Here is a 20,412-nt window from a genome sequence, read left to right as displayed (position 1 = left end):
GACTCAAGCACCTCACACACTGCACACATCAAGTTCCACACTATATTTAAGCAGTAATAAATTACACAAAGACCAAAAGTTGCCACAAACAAACAATACATAAAGAGATTGTGTAAGAATTGCTTGTATAATAAAAAGAGAGGCTAAATTAAAACCTTTCCAGTCCATTTCAATACCCCCCAGAGCGGAGACTTCCTCTCCTCTGAATGCTCCCATTTGTCTTCAGAAGGCTGTGACCCTCAGTGCATCCTCCAGGCTCTCTTTGCTCTCTTTCAACGGCAGATCTCCATCGCCCAGTTTGATCTCCACTTTGTTCCTTTGGGCGAACATCTGGCTGATCTCCAGAAAGGTTTTGCTCTTGGTCTCTGGGACCACCAGCCAGATGTAGATCAGTGTGACCAGGCAGATGACAGAAAAGATGATGAAGCTGTAGGAGCCCAGACCTGCCTGGAGGGAGACGAGGGAGAGGAAATATGATCAGTGTGTCCTCAAGATGAAATGTTGCAAATATTTCAGAAAAGGTTGGTTGGATTTAAACTGCAGAAAAGGTGAGGGGAAGTGTGATTTGCACGGTACTTTCGTTGGAAAGCTCTTCTTTTAGTTCCTGTTATTCAAACAAATTCCTCCCTTGTTTGCTTTTTGGTTTGTAGATTATAACTTGAGAGGAAGTAAACATGAGTCAAGCATAATGTTTATATCTAAGATTACAACACCAAGTCCTGAGCAATGCCTCCTCTGATGGAAGAAAGATGATTTGGGAATAAACTATTCTTAAAGACTCCCTCCAAGTAAGAAGAAGTAAGACTTTATGTCTGATGTGGTTTAAAAAGTATAATTATTTTGGGAAATTTCAATTAAAAATTAAAAAATCACAATTCAGTTCTCTGTTGCTTACTCCTCCTTCAGCGGATGGCTGTGGAAGCAGCCTTTAGTGTATACAGTCTACACATTCTGCTCATTGAAGGTCAAACAGTCAAGTGCAGCATCAAAAAGCAAAACACATCTTTGAGTGCAGTAGGAATAGAGCACTTCAAAATAACTCTCAATCTTTGTAATATGTAGATTTTAAAATTGCTTGTTGAGTTTCATTTCAAATTACATGCTGTCTAAGTAGGATTAGTTTGTCTGAAGGCTATGAAAAGTATATCTAGTTTGTCAATGAAAATGACTTATTTTGCACTGACCATTCAGTATTTTCTATTTACTTCTTGTCATCTGACCCTTCAGAAGTAGTTAGCCATTTTGGAAAATGTGCTCAGAGATAGAAGGAAGGATTGATACCACTCTCATGTCTGTCTATCAAATATGAAGCTACAGCCAGTAAGAAGGAGTGCTACCGCAGATCATTCATCCCCACAGCCATCAGACTGTTCAACTCAAGCACAACATGAACAGTCACTTTCCACCCACTTGTTTGCTTTTGTAAATATCTTATTGTTTTTTGTAAATATCTTGTCTGTTTTGTAAATATCTTGTGTTTTTCTATTTATTTTCTATTTAATATTTCTTTTCTGATTCTTACTTGTACTGTTGCACCTCGAGCCGTTGTAACATGTGAATTTACCCGTTGTGGGATAAATAAAGACAATCTTAATCTTAATCTTAATCTTAAACTTAGTGCTGACAGAGATGAGAAATCCCCTTGCTTTGCCTTGAATTAAATATTTGTCTGCAAAACTGAAAACTGAAGTAAAGTGATTCAAAATATAAAATTATCAGATCACACTCAGGATGGGACTTGAAGCTGATGTTTACACTTCAAAACATCTGTAACTAATTACAATTCAAAATAATAAACTTTCATTTCCCCCAATGTAAGAGTTCTTAGAAATTGTGTAACTGACCTCTAGGAAGGGGAAGATGAGGCCAACAGTGAAGTTGGAGAGCCAGTGGACGGAGCCTGCGACCATGAAGGCGGCGGGCCTGGCCGACTGCCTGAACATCTCAGTGGTCACCACATAAGGAATGGGACCTAGAGAGATCCCACAGATGTGGTCAACCACAAACAAAACACTGGAGACACATCATCAGTCTTTAGGGTCACAGTCAGGATGCTCATGTCTCAGATTTACAACATATATCATTACATGTCTGCTCACATCCAAACAACACTTCAGCTAATGGAGCACCCTTGTTGTAATCAGTGTGTGTGTAAATAACCACTGGCGGGGGCAGACTCACTGGGTCCTATGGCATGCCCTATGACGTAGATGATGACACAGGCGATGCTGACGTAGGGCATCCATGTCACGCTCTCCTGTCAACACAAACCAGAAGCTGTTGTTATCATTAACCGGTCGAACTGATGCTTTTCTTCACTTTTTTCCCTTTAAATCGTGCCTTTGCTCTGAACTGATGCCTGTGTGACGGTGTTGGATGCAGGTGAGATTACAGGGTTAAATGGGGGCAGCACTGTCTTTGTGGTTCTGTCTAATGGCTGGTGTTTCTCATACGTTTTGTGAGTATGTGTTTATGTCTCAAAGTTCTCATGACCCCAGCGAACAGACATGTCAAGTCAGCATTTTATTTTCCAGACCAAGCTCTAAATGTATGCTATATAAACATTACAGTAGTAAATTGTATTGCTGCTGCTTTGACTTCATGCTCCATCACACTGGAATTTAACGAAACAGTGACCATGAGGTTAAAGTGCTGACTCTCAGATATAAATGGATGGTTCTCTCTGCCATGGTGACAGCTCATTTCTAATCTTTTTTTTGCACTTTTTTTCTCAAGCCAGATTGTCATTCACTAACCTCTTCTGTCATCTCAGATCCTGCCAATCCCCCTCTGGCTGCAGTCGAATAGTCTGTAATGCTAAGGAACATACTGACTGAGTGAAATACCCTAGAAAGGAAAAGGAGATAATGCCGTACTACAATTTCTTGCAGCCCTAGTGTAAGTGCCGCTAGATTATCTTAGCACTGTGGTCATCTTTTCCTAAGTCATTATGAATTCCCCTTCACATCTTTCCTTGACCGTATGATGTTTTCCATCGAGGTCAAGGAAGAGTGTTCAGGAAAAGACATAGGGCTTATTTCACCTTTCGAGTGGTAAAATGTGGTCCTAGTGACATTTTTTGTAGCTGGATCTACCACAGAAGCAGTTTTGAGTACTTTACCAAGTGTCTGTGTGTCTGTGGAAAGATTTTGTCAGCGTAATAGTGCACAACACAACCCTGCAAGCGGCAGAAACTTTACAGGTGTGTAGTTGAGATCAAAATGAAGGTCAGGTTCAAAGATGGGAATGGTCCGACCAAGGGGGCCGGAAGGGGGGGGGTTGCCCTCTTGCTTTACGTTCATGGCACACTTTCATAGTCCTGGACAAACCTTTTGTAGGGGAACTACCACAGAAGAGGCTTTGAGTACACTGTTAATTAACTTTACTTGAAAAAAAAACTCGACTTGGCACTTAAAACCAAACAAATATAATGACCTGTTATTCAGTATCACGAAGCCCAAATTTAAAAGGTATGATGTTGTTTTGTCACTAGACAGTATTTCTTCAACCCTCATACGACCAACTCTGTAATTATGGATGACATGAACATGAAAATCTCTCCTGTCTTTACCATCCATCTGACTTAACACAGCATCAGTCATGCTGGTGCTCTGCGGTTGTCTCTATACGTTTCATGTCCTGTTATGGTGCCTGCCTTTTGGGTTTTCAATTATTTTCTTCCGCCTCTTTGGATTTGGTTGCCTGTCCTGCTTCATTGCATGTTACTGACCTCCTGCCTTGTAAACTGGGGATTTACTTGACAGGTTCTTCCTGTGAGTCCTGTTTCTGAGTCCACACCCTGTGTTACTGAGCCATAACACACACCCATTTAAAAAAAGACTTGATCAAAGCACAGAAAATTTACATAAGATTATATATTTTTCTTTTACGTCACACTGGTAGATAGTTTTATTCATGCTTGCTGGTACTAACTCCTGTGCTATCCTCCAGATCCAGCAGAGGTCCCTCTGGTGGATCAGCTGCCTGCAATCAGCACTCTCCTTGTTCAATCAGTTCATCAGCCTGTGGGAGTATATTAGATCTTTACCTCTTGGCTCACCTTCTGTTTTAAAGATCTTAGTTTTTGGTTCCTGACTGCAACATGTACCCTCAAAAAGAGGGAAGGGTCATTATGTCACTGAATCTTGCTTTGGCACCAGAATGTGGTGTCAGCTGTATTGAAGTCAATGGTAGATGCGTGGAGAAAATGCAAGAAGTAATTTAGAGAGTAGGTCAACCACTGATTTCTTTTCAGGGCTGATAATGTTGTGACCAAACGGCGCCGGTCTGTCCCAAAATCAGTCATTAACCTACCCTCTGAAGTGTGTTCTTTTATTTTCGGGAGGCATTTCTTCATCAGAAGTCTCAATGCACCTCCCATAGACTTTAATACAGCTGTCACAACAGTCTGGCACCAAAGCAAGATTCAGTGATGTTAGTTTCCTCCTTTTTTAGGTTCCTTGACTGCTACCAGCCTTAAATTTAAGGGTTTTCGTGAGGTCTCCTGTGTGTTTCTGTGCTTCGGTCTTTCTCTGCCACCGTTAAACTTTTATGGCCAAATCGTAAAATGTTCTCGACCATCAAGGTGACAGACCTTGAAGGGAGTTGGTTTGAGGACTCGCAAAGAAAACAGGCACGATGTAAAGGTGGAACATCACCAGGGAAAATACAAGTGTCTACTGATGTCTGGGTTGCTGACTTTCAACCATATGTCTAATATGATGACTTAATATAACTATTTTAATTTGTACTTTACATATTGGTCTGTTACAATTGTAGGATTATGTCTGCAAAAGGCTACAAATCTACCAACACAGTTCACTTGATGTGGATGTAATCTTCCTCAAATTACAGGTAAATGTCGGCACTTCGATCTCTAAGTCATTGTTTCATTTCAAATATAATATGCTGGACTACAGAGCCAGAGCAATCGATCTGTTAGTAATCTGTTCTTGAAAATTAACACATATAATAAATCTGTCCTGAAACCCTGTATGACTCAGTCTCCACAATAAATCTCCTGACCTCAAGGTTGAGAAACTCTGAAATAAATCTGCCGGCTTATTTGGAAGCTGAGCCACTCGAGGGCAGCAGAGTCACGTGTTGAGGCTGTGAACCACAATGATGCTTTCACATGGTACCTGGAAGTTGAGAGCGACAGTGAGCAGCACACAGGCTGCACAGCAGATCCCAAAACCGCAGAGGAGGAGCAGCCGTCGCCCTGAGGCCTCCACGATGAAGACCTGGTGAAAACAAATTCACTGTTCAGAACATTTGTCTCCCGCTGATGTGATCAAACACCAGATGGTAGATTTCAGCTCCTCCCCTCTAAGGTTTACTTGTTAACAGGATACCTACAGCAGCTATGGTCATGAAGACATTCACTGCACCTGTTCCCACAGTGACGTACTGGATATCATTCTCCTTCACTCCTGCAGTGGCATAGATGCTGTCTGCATAGTAGTAGATCTGAGGAGGGAGAGAGAAATGCCATAAAATAATTAGCCGAGAATGTATACTGTGGTTATAAATGGCAGAATGAAGTTGCACATTGATCTGTGTTATATCTGAGACAGAGTCAGTGTGGGCATCAGTGGGTCAGGGACAAGGACAAGGACAAGGACAACGGCATGGCTCACCGCGTTGACCCCCGACAGCTGCTGGCCCATGTTCATGATGATGATGGAGACCAGCTGCCAGCGAAGGGAGCGCTGGGACAGCAGGCTGAGCACAGACAGACGGCCCTCGGCCCTCTCCGACTGGTCCTCCAGACGCATCTCTGACAGCTCTTCATCCACATCCTCGCAGCCACGCAGTCGCTGAAGCGCTGAGGGTGACAGAGCATTCAGACTTCCATAATTTACAGCTTCCGTTGCTAGTTTTTGAGGCAGTTCTAGTGTTTTCTCACCTTTCTTCGCTGTCTTTTCATCTCCTTTCTGGATGAGCATGTACCTGGGGCTCTCTGGGAAGAAGGGCAGCAGCAGGAGCTCTATCACGGCAGGAATCCCAGTCAGACCCAGCATGAGGGGCCAACCTGGACACAGAGCGAACAGAGACTTTATACAAGTAATCGGCTGTCATTATGTGCTTTATCATCTAATCAATGAGTATTTTACCTGTGCTGTTGCCCAGGATGTTTCTGATGCCCAGCACTTGTGCACAGAGGATGCCAATGGTGATGAAGAGCTGTGGTATGATGCCGAGGGCTCCCCTCAGGTTTTTTGGAGAGAGTTCTCCCAGATACATGGGTACCACGTTGGATGAAAGACCTGCAGACAAGAAAAAAACACTCATGATAAGTTAATCACAGTGGATTTCCTTTATCATGATAATCAATAATGAATATCCTCACAAGTGTCTTGAAGGCCCCATACTATGCTCATTTTCAGGTTCATACTTTTATTTTGGGTGTCTACTACAAAATGTTTTTGTGCTTCTATGTTTGAAAAACATTATTTTTCTCATATTGCACATTGCTGCAGCGCCTCTGTTCTCCCTCTGTCTGAACGCTCTGTTTTAGTGCCCGTGTCTTTAAGGCCCTCCTCCCGAGATGCCCAGTGTGCTCTGATTTGTCAGCTCTCAGCCCACTCTGTATCACCTCTGAAGGTGTTTTTGCAACCACAGCCGTACTTGGGGCATGGCTGAGGGCGGAGACTGTATAGTTGTGACATCACAACGTTTTTGAAGTCCTTGGCCTTGCACTAAAAATGCTTGATTTGCCCCTGACAGGCTGAGGTTATCTTAAGTGTCTGACAACATTACAAAGACAATTCCAAGATGAAGATGGAGATGGAGCTTTTTGTTAAAGAGTAAGATCATTTTTGTAACGAGGAACACAAGTCTCATTCAAGGTGATTCATTACAGTTGTTGCGTCATTTAGATTGTCAAAATCAGGTAGACATTGGTAGACATAACTTTGAAGGTCAAAGGTGCCCTAAAGGATAACGTTGAGGTGATCAACTGGAACAAATCCAAATCTTTTGGTACTTTTGAAGTATTTACACACCAAAACATGTGAATAAAGGGCCCAGGTTTAAAAATACCAGAATTCCTCTTTAAGAGTTTTAAAAATATTTTGATGATAATCGCGATAACAGCGTGACTTTCCAGGATAATCTGGACATGAAATGTTCATGCATACAACCTTGATAACATGACCAGTTGAACGTATCTGACCTGCACAAATTCCCACTATGAACCTGGCCACGATGATGATCTCATAGGACTCTGCGATCTCACTGACACCCATCATCACCGCGGGGACGATGGAGAAGATATTGTTGAAGAGGAGGGTGCCCTTCCTGTAGCAGAGTCACATCAGTCAAACAAGTCTACACTTTTTAGTGTGATATATCCACTCTCAGATGGCGCTTAATGTGTAACATTACCTCCCTAGTTTGTTGACCAGAGGGGCCACCATCAGAGAGCCGAAGAAGCCTCCGAGCGGGTACATGGACACAGAGAGAGACCACAGCAGAGTGAGGAGGTTGTTCTCCATCGGGCTGCCATAACGCTCCAGGTAGGTGGTGTTATAGAACTGCTTCATGAACTAAAGAGAGAGAAACACATCATCATATAAGTGACAACAACCTTTATATCACTGTGAAGTTACTTTGAATATTTTTGGTTTGGTTACCGTTGATGGAGAGTTGATCACAGCAACATTATATCCATACTGGAACGATGAACCAAACGCAGATATGAGCGTCGCCAATGCCAGGACCATAGTTAATCTCTGTCGGGGGACATCATGTGAAACCTCTTTTTACAACACAACATCATGCTTACACTATTTACAGACAAAACAAACATAGATGTGATGATCAGAATTGGCATTAACTCACCCCTCTCCTCTCCACAGGCTTCCCCCAGTCCTCATTTTCCTTCGCCATGGCTGTGTTTGGACTCACTTTGTGTAATAATAACAGCTCACTTTGTCATTACTGCACCACTGGTCTCTGCCTGCCCCTTGGACTCGAGATCAGAGAGCGTAGCAGTGGTTTACAGCTTGGCTTCGGTTATTGTTTTCATGTTGCTGACTGTGCTCTCGGCTTCAGGAAATTTTGTATGCAATAAACTTGAGATATATTAAATAAGGCCCTGGGCTGATTCTTGATATCTGCGACTTTTATTGCAAATTCAGCTAAATGAGCTCAATTGATTGGAGCTACAGCTGTCATTAAAGGCTGGCATTATGTTATCATCATAATGATAACGCCACACGAGTGTCTTTATTGCTTATCCACCTTCAGGCTGGATTACAGACGAGGTGTTATCACTAAATGACGGCACAATGCTGAAATCACACACAGTGGGAGAGACTTCAATGTGGATCCTTGTATAATCTGAAGGATTTATCTGTTCTCACGTTGAAGACAGTTCATCTCACACACTGATTAGCGAATAGACTAATTTTCTACAGAGACACAACAGCTGCAAATCTCTTTTTATGTGTGCTCTGTCTTTGCTTTGTCACGTGCTGCATTACTTCTTATCTCTAAAGCTGTTTGTCAATACGACGGCCCTGAGGCTGTTTGCTCGTAAAACTGGATGTTGTTTGCTTCTGGGATGCCTCACTGCAAAAACAAGCCTTATATGTATGTCTGTGAATGGATCATGCTGGAAGGAAATAGAGTCAGAAGTCAGATATGCTCAGAGCAAAATATCACAAAAGATGTACTGTTAAATAAAGTAGTCAGTATTTTCTTAGGAGACCACTTATATATTTTGTTAACTAAAATCAATGGAGTGGTGTAATCTTCTAAAGGAATAAGGAAGACCGCAGACTTATATAGACTGCTAAGACGGCTTGTTATCAGGAAATCTTTCCATCAACATTAAAAATAAAATAGTTTCGATCCAGCAAAATGTTTCATCAAAAGCTCAGTGTTTAAAAGATGCAAAAAAAGTGTTTTTTTTTTTACTCCAGCTGAATACAGAGTTGCAGGATTTTATGGAGTTTCTTGCTTGGGTTGTTTTTACTAGATTTAGCACAAGGGTGCAATAAAATAAAGCTTGCTGTCACATTCTGCCTCTCTCACTTCCCCAGACCCCTTCATTGTCATCCTCTACCTGTCCACCAGATTCTCTCAGGCTTTCCCAACTGTCTCACTTGCCTGTTTCCACTTTCTCTCATTAGCCCTGCAGTATTTATCAGGGTTCCAACAAATTCAAATTCAAGGACTTTTCAAGGACTTCTCAGGACCAATATCCTCAAATTTAACGACCTGACAGAACATATTTTTCAGGCACAAATGAAGGTTAATTACTGTTACAACGCCGAGGACTTTTATAATCAGAACTAGCAGGCATTACAGAAGGACACAGACAATAATTAAACAGAGAGAGGCCTGAATGTGTGAACGTTTATACAATGTGTTGTGTTGCAGTGCTGTGTACAGGTGGCATGAAACAGACACAAAATTGTACTAATTACAAAACGTTAAGTTAAATTTCTATATGTGCACAAAATTTTGAAATTCAAGCACTTTCAATGTGTGTCTATGACAATTTTCAGAAACTTTCAAGGCCTTGATCCCCCTAATATACAAACCCTCAAGGGTTGTAAGGACCCATGAATAGAGCCTGACCAATATATCAGTTGGCATCTGAAGTTTATTGTAAATATGTAAAATATCCTGCCTCCATTGTATGTCTGTCACAAGTGTTTTATAACCACATTTGAGGGATCATTACAAAAAATGTGTGTGTGTTTCGGCCGATATATCGACAGTGGACATTTTTACTTACCTAATGTCATATCAGCATCAGCCCCACAAATCGAGTATCAGCCGAGCTTTACCTTTGAGAACCCTGCAGTGGCGTAAGCTAGTTAAAACAGGCCCCAGTGCTTGTTATTATGACGGGCCCTAGTTTACGCTAGTCACACACAAACTATTAGGCGTATATTATACAATAATTTGGATTTTACAGTTCAGTTACTTTTGTTTTTATATTGAGAAAACTTATCAATTTGTTATAGATTGCTAGTGAGTATAGAGACAGGTTTTCCTTTTTGAGGGTATAAATAGCGAATGCCACACATCGTGGAGGGCTGGCTCTTACGATGGTCCCCATAGAAAGTAGTTTGTCAAAAAAACACAGAGCCCTTCCTCTCTGCCTGGACTGTCTTCATTTGGCTCCTTGCCTTGCTCCCTTGTACCACTCAGATGTGTGACAGCAGCTACATGTATTTTGAGGAGTGAAACCTTAAAACATGATGGAGCCATTTGCAGGATCCTTCATTAGGAGAATGCACCCATGAGGTCACACTGAGATGATAATATAATAATGTTTTCTCATGGGAAACAAACGGAAACTGTGACCTTTTGGCCTCAAAGGAAGAACGAGAAACACATGAAGACAGATGGACATTGCAGTGTGAGCTGGGACATTTAGGGAATATATAATCTGAAAATCTGATGTTTTTTTATTACATGTGTAAAAACTGTTCTGTCAGATCTAATTAAAACGTCCTGTCGCAGCTCTGACCTACTGCCCATTACCTTTGGTGGACAATGTGTTTGACAATTGGCTCCAAGAACGACTGACACAGCCAAATGAACAGCCTGTGTTGTGGCAAAAAAAGGCTTCCATTAACTTGACTAGTGAATGGTCACCCTGCGCAGCGTAGTACGGCCCTCTGGTACTCTTTAACGTAATGAATTAAGTGGGCAGAGAGCCAGCAGAGGAGAGAGCAGAACCCTCATCCTTAAGTGTTTCTGAAGGCTCCAGTTACCTCAATGTCAGCCAAATCTCTGAATGCACACAATGGATTAATTCCTGCAGGAAATACAGTAAGTGTCGGTCCTCTGTGTGGCCTCTGCCGTCCTCAAGGACAGAAAACTGTGCACTGGCCGTTTTGGATGTCATCAGCATAAACAGCTGCCTCCATTTTCCCAGACACGGTATCCCGTGCTATGTCAGTGTTACTGATGGTCCTGAGGGAGCGAACTCTGCACTGTGTCGCATGAATCTAGACCACGGATAAAATTAGATTGTATGGAAACTGTTGATCTCATAAAAACTGTGTATTTATGTTTTTAATATTTTCCGTATAAACAGTAAAAGTCTCCATGTTCAGGATTAAATGTATGAGAACTTACTGTCCTCATAAGATCACAGTGCTGTTGCCGTGTAATGAAAAGTGCGTCTGACCTGATATAAAGGCTTATTACAGCAATATCATGCACCTCTACATTGCCTAATTCATCAAACAGACCAAACAATACCTCCCAAAATAAACGCTTGCCCTTTGTGAGAGTCAAACTTGAGGATAAGAGGAAATTGGCTGTCAACATGGTGCAGTTTCTCCTTCCTCACCTTTCCCAAACATCAACACAGTAATGAATCTTATTTGAATGCAGGCCTGTTAGGACTCAATGGATCTTAGACAATATTTTAAAGAGCCGAAGGAGCTTGAGGAGGTATTGTCGTGGTTGTAAACCGGGTCAGTCCCATGAGGTTCAGTGGGTTCATACATCTCGTTGGTATGCATTCAGCCTGCAGCTCAGTCGGGCAAACAGGAGCCAACAACAGCAGGGGTCAAAGGAGAAGTGAGGCGCTGGTTTCAAGGAGGAAGGACGGCATGTGATGATGACAGGTCATGCATCCTGACCGCAATGACTGTGATGATGTAGTGTAAATTTTGGTGACATGCTGAAAAGTGATTGGCTTTTGCAACTGCTGTCTGAAAAATGTTGCAACTATGAAGTGACGCAAGAATGAAAAGGTTTTGACAAAGACATCAAGGTCTGACATGAGCAGCGTCGTAGAATGTGACTCTGGTGTATATATTGAAGTGAATTGAACACTGAGATAAAACTGTGTCCATATCTTATTTTCATTTATTATATTATAAAAAGATGGCCAAGTCTAATTCTTGCATACAAACTTTTTGAATAGTCACGTTATACAGTACGCTGGAAATTATTTTATATCAGAGTCACGCTGCAGAATATGTTAAACGTTCAGTGTGTAAAATTTAGTGGCATCTAGAGGTGTGGCAGCAGATTGCCACCAATGAAATACCCTTTGTTTTACCCCTTCTAAAGTGGGCACAAGAGTTTGGAAAAAAGGCAAGACGGTGTTTGGTTCGTCTGTTCTGGGCTACTTTAGAATCACGGCGGTGCAACACAGCGGCCTCCAGGGAAGAGGACCACTTCACTCTGTAGATATAAAAGGCTCACTCTAAGGTAACATAAAATATTCTTGTTGTATATACTAATAAAAAACACGATTATCAATATCATATTCCAATTGTACCAAAAGCTCGCCTAAATCCTACACAATGGACATTTAAAGTGATAATATACTCAAAATAAAAAAACAAAATCAATATCTTGCTTCAACGATGGCTGTAAAAGGTTAGCAGTTTCCGGGAACAAAAGAAGAAGCGGAGCAGCAGCTATGGTCAGCTTGAGCGGGTTAGGGTTACGATGGATAACAGTGACAGGTTTCCACTTTAGATAATAAATGTCAAAACATTCATAGACTAGAATTACCGCACCGCAGTTGTATGCCTCCATGCACCGGTCACAAGTTGCTGCTCCTGAGCTATGTCTTTGAAAAATGGCCACAACATTTTTAGCAGCACATTATGATGCCACAGTGAAGTTGACCTTTGGGATATGAAGCTAAACGACATCTGTGCCTAATTTGAAGAAATCCCTTTGATGCGTTTCTGAGATATCGCCTTCAAAAGAATGGGATGCCATGAGGTCACGGTGACCTTTGACAACCAAAATCCCATAAATTCGTTCTTGAGTCCATGTGGACATTTGTGCCAAATCTGAAGAAATTCCCTCACAGCGTTCTTCCGTTCACAAGAATGGGCCGGACGGACAGACAACTTGAGGTGGCTGGAGGCATTTTGTTCTGCATCCTCCACTAAATAAAGATTTCCTTTCTTATAGCTATAAAGCTCCAGAACATGAAATGTATTGAGCCATATTTTAAAAAAACAATGACTGAGCACACAGATCGACAACAGATTACAGTACGGGGAAGATTAAGAATACAGGAATGGAATGATTATATTGATAAAGTCTTTTTTTCCTGCTGCAAATCCTCTATAACTGATGTGAACTTTAGCTTAACACATTAAGTCACATTAAGTCTGTTTTGTGCAATTTCTTCAAAGAAAACAGCTAACTTTTCACAGCCAATAGACTTTAATTGTCATAAGTTATCACTTCAAGCTTTCTGTGAAACAGTAACAATAACAATAAAAAGAACTTCACTTCAAGTAAGAATTCTAGAGTTGTTACAACTTAATACCTTCACACACATTTTCCCATTATTACAATACTTGAAAACTCAGTAAACAAGGTGAAAACTGAATATTCATCTCACAGTGATACCTCAGAATGTAAGTAACTTTTATGTAAGTGAATCCACACAGTACATGATAAATAAAGCTGCTAATGGTCTTTCACAGAAGGCACAAGTGCTCAAAATGCCACCAAAACACATGTAAAGAGAACTAAAACTGCACTTCGGAGTTTGATATAACACCCATCTATCAAACTACAATATTTGTGTGCAACATATTCATACAGTCAGGAAGCATCAACCTCATCACCCAGAGTGCAGGCATGTTGGCTTTTTCCAGTGACACACGCACATGTGGATACACCTGCAGAACCGCCAACCCTCGCTGCAGGCACTTCCTGTAATGAGGCTCAATGTAAAGCAGAGACCTCCAGAGTCTAGTATCATCTATCAGTCCGGACTTGACTGGTGCCGTCTTCTTCTGTGTGTGCGGAGGTGTCCTGTCCTGGCAGCAGCCTCGGAGTAGCGTCATGCGAGTACTGCACCTCCGCCCGACACTTGTTGCAGCAGCAGAGCGCGGTGCAGAGCCGCGTGCGGATAGGCTGAGTACACAGTACGAACATGATGCAGTTGGCTGCTCCCTGGGAGGTGTTGCCAATTCCCTGTAGGGTCCAAAAATAAAGTGTTTAAGGGGAGAATGGCAGCAATAAATTATCACATTGGAATAAAATGTCCTTTAATGGGTTAAAAATGACAAAGACAATATCATATTATGATTGCAGCTAATGACAGTAACAAGTGGACATTCAATATCTTTATTTACTACAATATTTTTTTTAATTGACTTATACAATATTTTTTCTATGAAATATTTTATTACTATATCAAATAAACATATTTCACACACACACGCTCTGAGTGACAATATGATTTACACAGGAAGCATTTCACAATGATGGCGTGATGATTCACAGGCTTGACAGCATGTAGTCACACCATCATATGCTAAGTTAAATATGTATACACCCATACATATGTGCTGTCACACGCCCAAAACAACTCATGCACACAGACACACACACGCAATCTAAAGGATGAAGATGCACTGAGCAGGAGGAGTACACCACAGATTAACTCACATGTAGAGTGACCAGCAGCGGGTGCTGTCTGGCCAAAGAGCCAGCTAGCAGCAGGATGAAGCGCACTGTGCTCCAAATGCGCAGGACGATGAAGATAATGGGAATGAGTGTAAGCTTCACATCAGCCATGGAGGAGAAGGAGTGTGACTGCGGCCTGTTGGCTAAGATGGGACGGTACTCGGACAAGGCAGCATGCTGCGTCAGACAGTTGTTTTGTGAAACATGAAGCAGAAAAAAGAATATAAATAAAGAGAATGAGATGTTTTCATCAAGGACATTTAAAATGTAGTCTCAACATGACAGCTATTTGAGGCAGACATGTTTATGCAGATTAGAAAAACCATCTCCGCAAAAGAGGTTTTGCTTTTATGTTCTAGTTGTTTACGCGTTGTCCTCAAAAACTTGTAAATAGATTTGAAATAAAATTTGAAATTCATGTCCTGAAGAAAAACCTAAATTTTTTGTTGTGGATCAAGAGGCAGATGGATGACTTTTTAAGAGGATTTCTTAATATAGTAAGACAGAGATTTTTAGCCATACTAGCAGCACAGCTCTAGTAATGGCCATGTAGTTCAGTTCACCACTTTGGTCATGACTGACATATCTCAACACTATTTGATGGAGTACAATGCTTTTACAGACATTCATGGTCCTCAGAGGATGAATCTATCTAACTTCTGTCACCCCCTGACTTTGGCCTGAACAATTAATCGAAATATAATCAAAAATCATAATACGGCCAAATGTAATTTTTAAATCACAGAAAGCCGTGTTTGATGAAGGTAAAATGTGAGACAAAACACCATTATAATGAAGTACTGGAGCGCTACAGAGATGCCCTGGCCTACAAATCTTGTTCTGCAGGTGTCTGTTTGGTACAGATCACAACAAATGCCACATCATTATGATTTTAATAGTTTATTGTTTGTACCATATTATGCAGACTAACCTGATGTTTATGCTGGTAACCTTTATGTAAAATATCTTTACAACTATTACATGGATTGCCATGAAATTTTGTAAACGTCTGTGCCCAGATGATGAATCCTAATGTCTATGGTGCATTTGTTTGATAAATAAACAGACATGTGTATCATTACTATGGCTGAGGTGTGTGCTCTCTGAGAAGAGATGCAATATTAAGTTGATTAATTAATCAAAAGAAAATAATGAATTGCCAACTGTTTTGATAGTAGATCAATCATTTCATTCATTTTTCAAGCAAAATGTCAAACATTTGCTGGTTCCAGCTTCTTAAATGTAAGTATTTGCTGTTTTTCTTTTTCATTTATGATCATAAATGAAGAGTCTTTGGGTTTCGGACTGTTGGTTGGATAAAAAAAGAAATCTGAAGATGTTATTTGGGGAAAATTGTGATGCGCATTTTTGACATTTTAGAATAAATAATAATAAATAATTGTTAGTTGCCCTATCTCTGAGTACTTTCTGGTTTAAATTGTGTTTTATATTTATATCTTGACAGGTTATTTGACAGAAAAGGAAATCCTTTAAATACATGACTCCGCTGTAAGACTATAAGAGCTAGCATTGAACTGGTAAAATCCTGGTTTGGATCTCACCGCTATGTAGATGTGTCTCTTGATCAGGATGTAGAGGACGGGAAGGGTGAGATAGGCCATGAACTCCCAGATCTTTCCGGTAAGCAACATCCACAGGACCCCGTCAGGAGCACCAACAGTGACCCAGCACCAGCCCACCGACACCTCTGATGCACCATAGCCAATCTTGCCCAGGGACACGGCTGCAACGGTGATGGCCAGTGGAACGCCCCAGCTAGAGCACAAAACAGACGGAAGATTAAACTTGACTTCCTCAAAAGTTTAACAAAACATCCTATCTTTAAACATCTCCACAAAGTTTCTAAGTAATTGTTTGTTGGGTTCAGCATTAACACTGCAAAGACATGTGACACCATGTGATAGATTACTTTGTGCTTAAGGCTTGTTGGCGTTACATAGTTCATTGTGCAGAGTCAGTGCAGAGTCATACCAGTAGTGTTGCATGTGTTCTGTGCATCATAAAACCACAAAGTGATTTCAACACTTTGTAGGACAATGTTTGCTCCGCTTCCCCCTGAAGTAATGCCTCCTCTCTTAAAACACCAAATTAAAAGAATACTTTCAAGGCAGTATAAGCTTGATCATTGGAAATACCACAGTGCTTAAGGCCTTGTTATTTGTGTGTGTGTGTGTTATGCATACATCCCTTGATGAATGGCTCTGTTGTGCGATCTTCAATTCAATGGAGCATTTGAGAATTCACAGAAACAGAATCAGAATGACAACAACCACAGACGCTGCTGCGAGGCGCACCCAGGGGTGAAAATGTTCTTGTGTCCAAAAATAGATCAATTATACAGCGAGCACAGTGAATCAACTCCCTCCTCACATCTTCACAATCAACATGGACAGCTCATTAATGTGCAGAAGGAAAGCTGACAACAGAGGACGTATGTGCTGATTCAGAGCATTCAAAGTAGACTGGAGCTTATAATGGAACAAGTGGTTTGCTTAACCTTTTAACTTCCTTCATATAGATAGTTGTTAAACAGTGAAAGCTTGTTTTATGAGGGTTTAATCCTGAAAAACCCAATCCTAAAGAGTTGTGTGGCTGTGATCTTTCACTGTTTTGGTAATTGTGGTGGCTAATGACTTTTAGTACATAAAAACATACATGATATTATTGCTTGCTCATCAGGTTTGGGTGGCAATTCTGCTTAAAAATAAAGAAATATTGCTTCATTTAGGGACAAATCAAATTCTACCTACATTGTGTAGTATATCTTGTGTAATTTAAATGACCAAATCTAATAACTATGGCAATCTAATTTGTTTAAGTATGATATATTCAAAGTAAAGAGGAATACATCTTGTTAATGTCAAAATTTCTGTTCCTTTGTGATGATTAAAGGGAGCTGACTTCCCCTAATTGTTATTTAAAAAGTTGTTTTATCTTAAGGCAATAGCAAACACAGGAGCAAACATGATGAAATGAAAATGGCAAAATTAATGTTATATATTCCTTTTCCATTTGAGTTATGTAATTTCTACTCATCTACTTTAGTTACATTTGACTACAGTGTCACTTTAAATTAGATATGAAAAAAAGGTACAAATGAATCAGAGTTTTATTTAAGTCAACTCTTGCACCAAGTGAGAACAATTTCCATGAACCAGTAGACGAGGGCAACAATAATTCCATGTCAGTCAACCAAGTCAAAACATTCCCCCCTGTTGATGTCAGTCCATGTCTTTTTCATCTAATTTCATCACCTGCATGAAAGTGAGACAAGCAGTTGCAGAGAATTTCCAAGTGTTACTCACTCAACAACATAAACAAATAAATCTGAATGTTTGCTTCCTGTAAGAGGTGTAATACAAAGAACACGTAAGGGAGCAGAGAACAGCTTGATGTTAACATGGGGAAGCAGCGTTCAGTTTCTATGCTCCACGTATCTACAGATAGCCCAAGTTCTGCTCCAACTCTCTCTCAACTTTCACGTTTGCCACTACATTTTATTAAATTAAATTTGGGATTATTCATCCATATCTTGCACTGTGATTATTACACTGAAATTTTCATTCTGCTGTTTCACTTTTTAAGCAGATCTAGAAAAAGGGATGGGTCTTCTCTCACTTTCTTTAACATCAGGACATAGGGAGTTTTGCGACATCTTTGTTAATTTCTCAGGGAATAATGCATGGATCAGGCCTATTTAGGTGGCAGGTATCTATGAGTAAATACAATTTAATGCTGATCCTATATATGGTGAGCTCAAATTATGTTTAAGCAGTTATGGGTTACTTTCCGTTACTTTTGGATAACCTCAATACCAAACATATGCAAAAAAGACTTGAGAAAATAAATATAAATAAGATAACTTTTATTCAATCTTAATACAGGTATTCATTTTCACTCCAGACCAGAGTGATGTTGTGTGAGACACGTGAAGTGTTGTCGTGTGTGTGCACATGTGCATTGTTACAACCAGTATCTCAATCTTTTTTTTGTTAGTAATCTTCAGTCTTTTTTATTGAATGTATTTGTAATTCAATTAAAAAAAGAAGTTCTGTAACTTAACCAGAATACGGTTACCCTTTTTTTGTATCCAGATTACATAATCCTGTTACATGTATTCTGTTACTCCCCAAGCCAGGCTTTTCACTTCGGTGTGGGATTAGGTTTGATTGAATTAAAGGGGACTGTTGGACCTTGGCGGAGGTATGCACTCTATTGAGTGCCATTCCAGTATTGCTATGTGTTGTTTTATATCCTGTTTTAATGTCTCATTGAATTGCCCTGTATTTGAAAGGTGCTGTAGGATAAACTTGCTAATTAAAAAACAGATTTAGACAATGCTACAAAGACATTAAAGATAATTATGTCGTTGTGAGACATAATTAAATCATTATGGGACTAGACTGTAATTTTAAAGTGATAATAAACAGCCTACAGCGATAAAAAAAATAAATAAAGGTTTCTTTACCAGCACTCATTTAGATCTAATAGGCCATTTAGTTAGCAAACACAGCAGCCTCCATATAGTCGCAATACTACTTTGCCAAAGCAGATAAACAACTGGGAAGTAACTTTAAGTGTGATTATTGTGATAACATTGATGTCCCACTGAGAGATGGAGCTTAAAAAACACTATCTGGAGACCTCAGTTCAAGATCAAGTTAACCTGCCTCAAAGCAAGTTTTTGCATGTAGATGTTTAGTAGTATCTGCATTTGACATAATAAAAACAAACAAACGGGTATTTGTTTTAATTTCACTTGAACAAATGCGATAACTTGCCTTTCAGTGTGTTTATCTGAAAAAAGGCCAGCTCCTTTAAGAAGGTTACTCTGCGCGCGGTGGCTCAGAACACTCCTTGGCCGTGTTGCCATGGAAACATTGTCCTTGGCGCTGCGATAGCTGCGAGGCTAACTTTATAGCCTTAAAACTTGTCTTTATTATTTTCCATGAATAAATTAGGCCAGTCTAACACATGAACTAAGCTGAAACAAGTTAGTGTACTCTCGGTTTTAATGAAGCAGGCAGCAGGGGGCTTTAATTTTTTGTTGTCTCACCGAAGCTAACTACGTAAACTTGACTTGTCTAGTTGCTAGCAACAAAAATAACAATAGCCTATAGTTAGCATAGCAGTCACGAAGAAAACTAACTTAGACCCAACCTACGCACTTACCTGACGAGGTGGAAAAACAACACCAGGCTGTCAGCGACTCTTTGGCTGGACCTCACGATGAAAACATACAGGTAAACAGCGATGGCCATCGTCCAGAAAAAGGAGCTGGTGTTGGCGAAAGTCGATATCGCCCCCTGAACGATGCAGTCCACCGAGTTGGTGCGAAAAACTCTCCAGACTCCATATGCGTATGAGACGGCGGAGAGCCAGTCAGACACCGAGAGGTAAACCAGGAGCTTCCTCGGAGTCGTCCTCAAGTCTGACCAAATAATGTAGGTGAGGATGATGAGCGAGGAGCCCAGAAACGACAGCGCGCACGAAAACAAAACGATCACCTGCTCAGACAAGTACACATCTGTTTGGTTTCCATTTGCCATCGTTCAGTGCGATTACATATGAACTACGGTCACCTCATGTACAAAAGTTGCTCTGTCAAACAACATCCCTCCGACGAGAAGACTAAACTTTCACAGTCTCTTCGTGTAGGAGGCATTTAAAACAGAGTCGAGCCTTATGACTTCACAAACTTCGTCCATTACTCTTAAGGGAGCCAAACAAACTTTCCTTCAGTGTTTAACCCCTCCCTCCCCGCCTCTCTCTCTCTCTCTCTCTCGTTGCACCATCCGGAACCAAAAGCAGAAGTCAGTCAGCTGGTCATGGGCAGACTCATAGACTCAAGTCTATTTCAGTCTAATGGCCTTTGCTTGTGTGGCCTTGGTAAAGCTAGTTTATCACACAAAAACAGATGACAACCTGTATTTTTCCTTCCCATGCATGGTTTTTTATTAA

The 20,412-nt window shown here is 40.6% G+C and overlaps 2 protein-coding genes across 2 annotated transcripts; both read right to left on the bottom strand.

The window, feature by feature from the left end:
• Positions 1–28: 28 nt before the first annotated feature.
• slc2a5 (solute carrier family 2 member 5) lies at positions 29–7,955 on the bottom strand. Its single transcript, XM_073469943.1, has 12 exons — positions 7,846–7,955; positions 7,638–7,736; positions 7,390–7,550; positions 7,178–7,302; positions 6,117–6,269; positions 5,909–6,034; positions 5,640–5,827; positions 5,359–5,469; positions 5,142–5,243; positions 2,182–2,257; positions 1,845–1,972; positions 29–447 (listed from the first exon to the last, which is right to left on the bottom strand). Exons 1-12 carry the CDS (start codon positions 7,891–7,893, stop codon positions 223–225), a joined length of 1,542 nt encoding a protein of 513 aa, XP_073326044.1. The 5' UTR covers positions 7,894–7,955; the 3' UTR covers positions 29–222.
• Positions 7,956–13,154: 5,199 nt separating this feature from the next.
• gpr157 (G protein-coupled receptor 157) lies at positions 13,155–20,128 on the bottom strand. Its single transcript, XM_073469431.1, has 4 exons — positions 19,624–20,128; positions 15,993–16,206; positions 14,413–14,607; positions 13,155–13,935 (listed from the first exon to the last, which is right to left on the bottom strand). Exons 1-4 carry the CDS (start codon positions 19,998–20,000, stop codon positions 13,717–13,719), a joined length of 1,005 nt encoding a protein of 334 aa, XP_073325532.1. The 5' UTR covers positions 20,001–20,128; the 3' UTR covers positions 13,155–13,716.
• Positions 20,129–20,412: the final 284 nt, after the last annotated feature.

Source organism: Pagrus major, chromosome 7 (assembly GCF_040436345.1).
Source record: "Pagrus major chromosome 7, Pma_NU_1.0".
NCBI classification, from domain to species: domain Eukaryota; kingdom Metazoa; phylum Chordata; class Actinopteri; order Spariformes; family Sparidae; genus Pagrus; species Pagrus major.
This window is presented reverse-complemented; position numbering and strand designations above follow the sequence as displayed.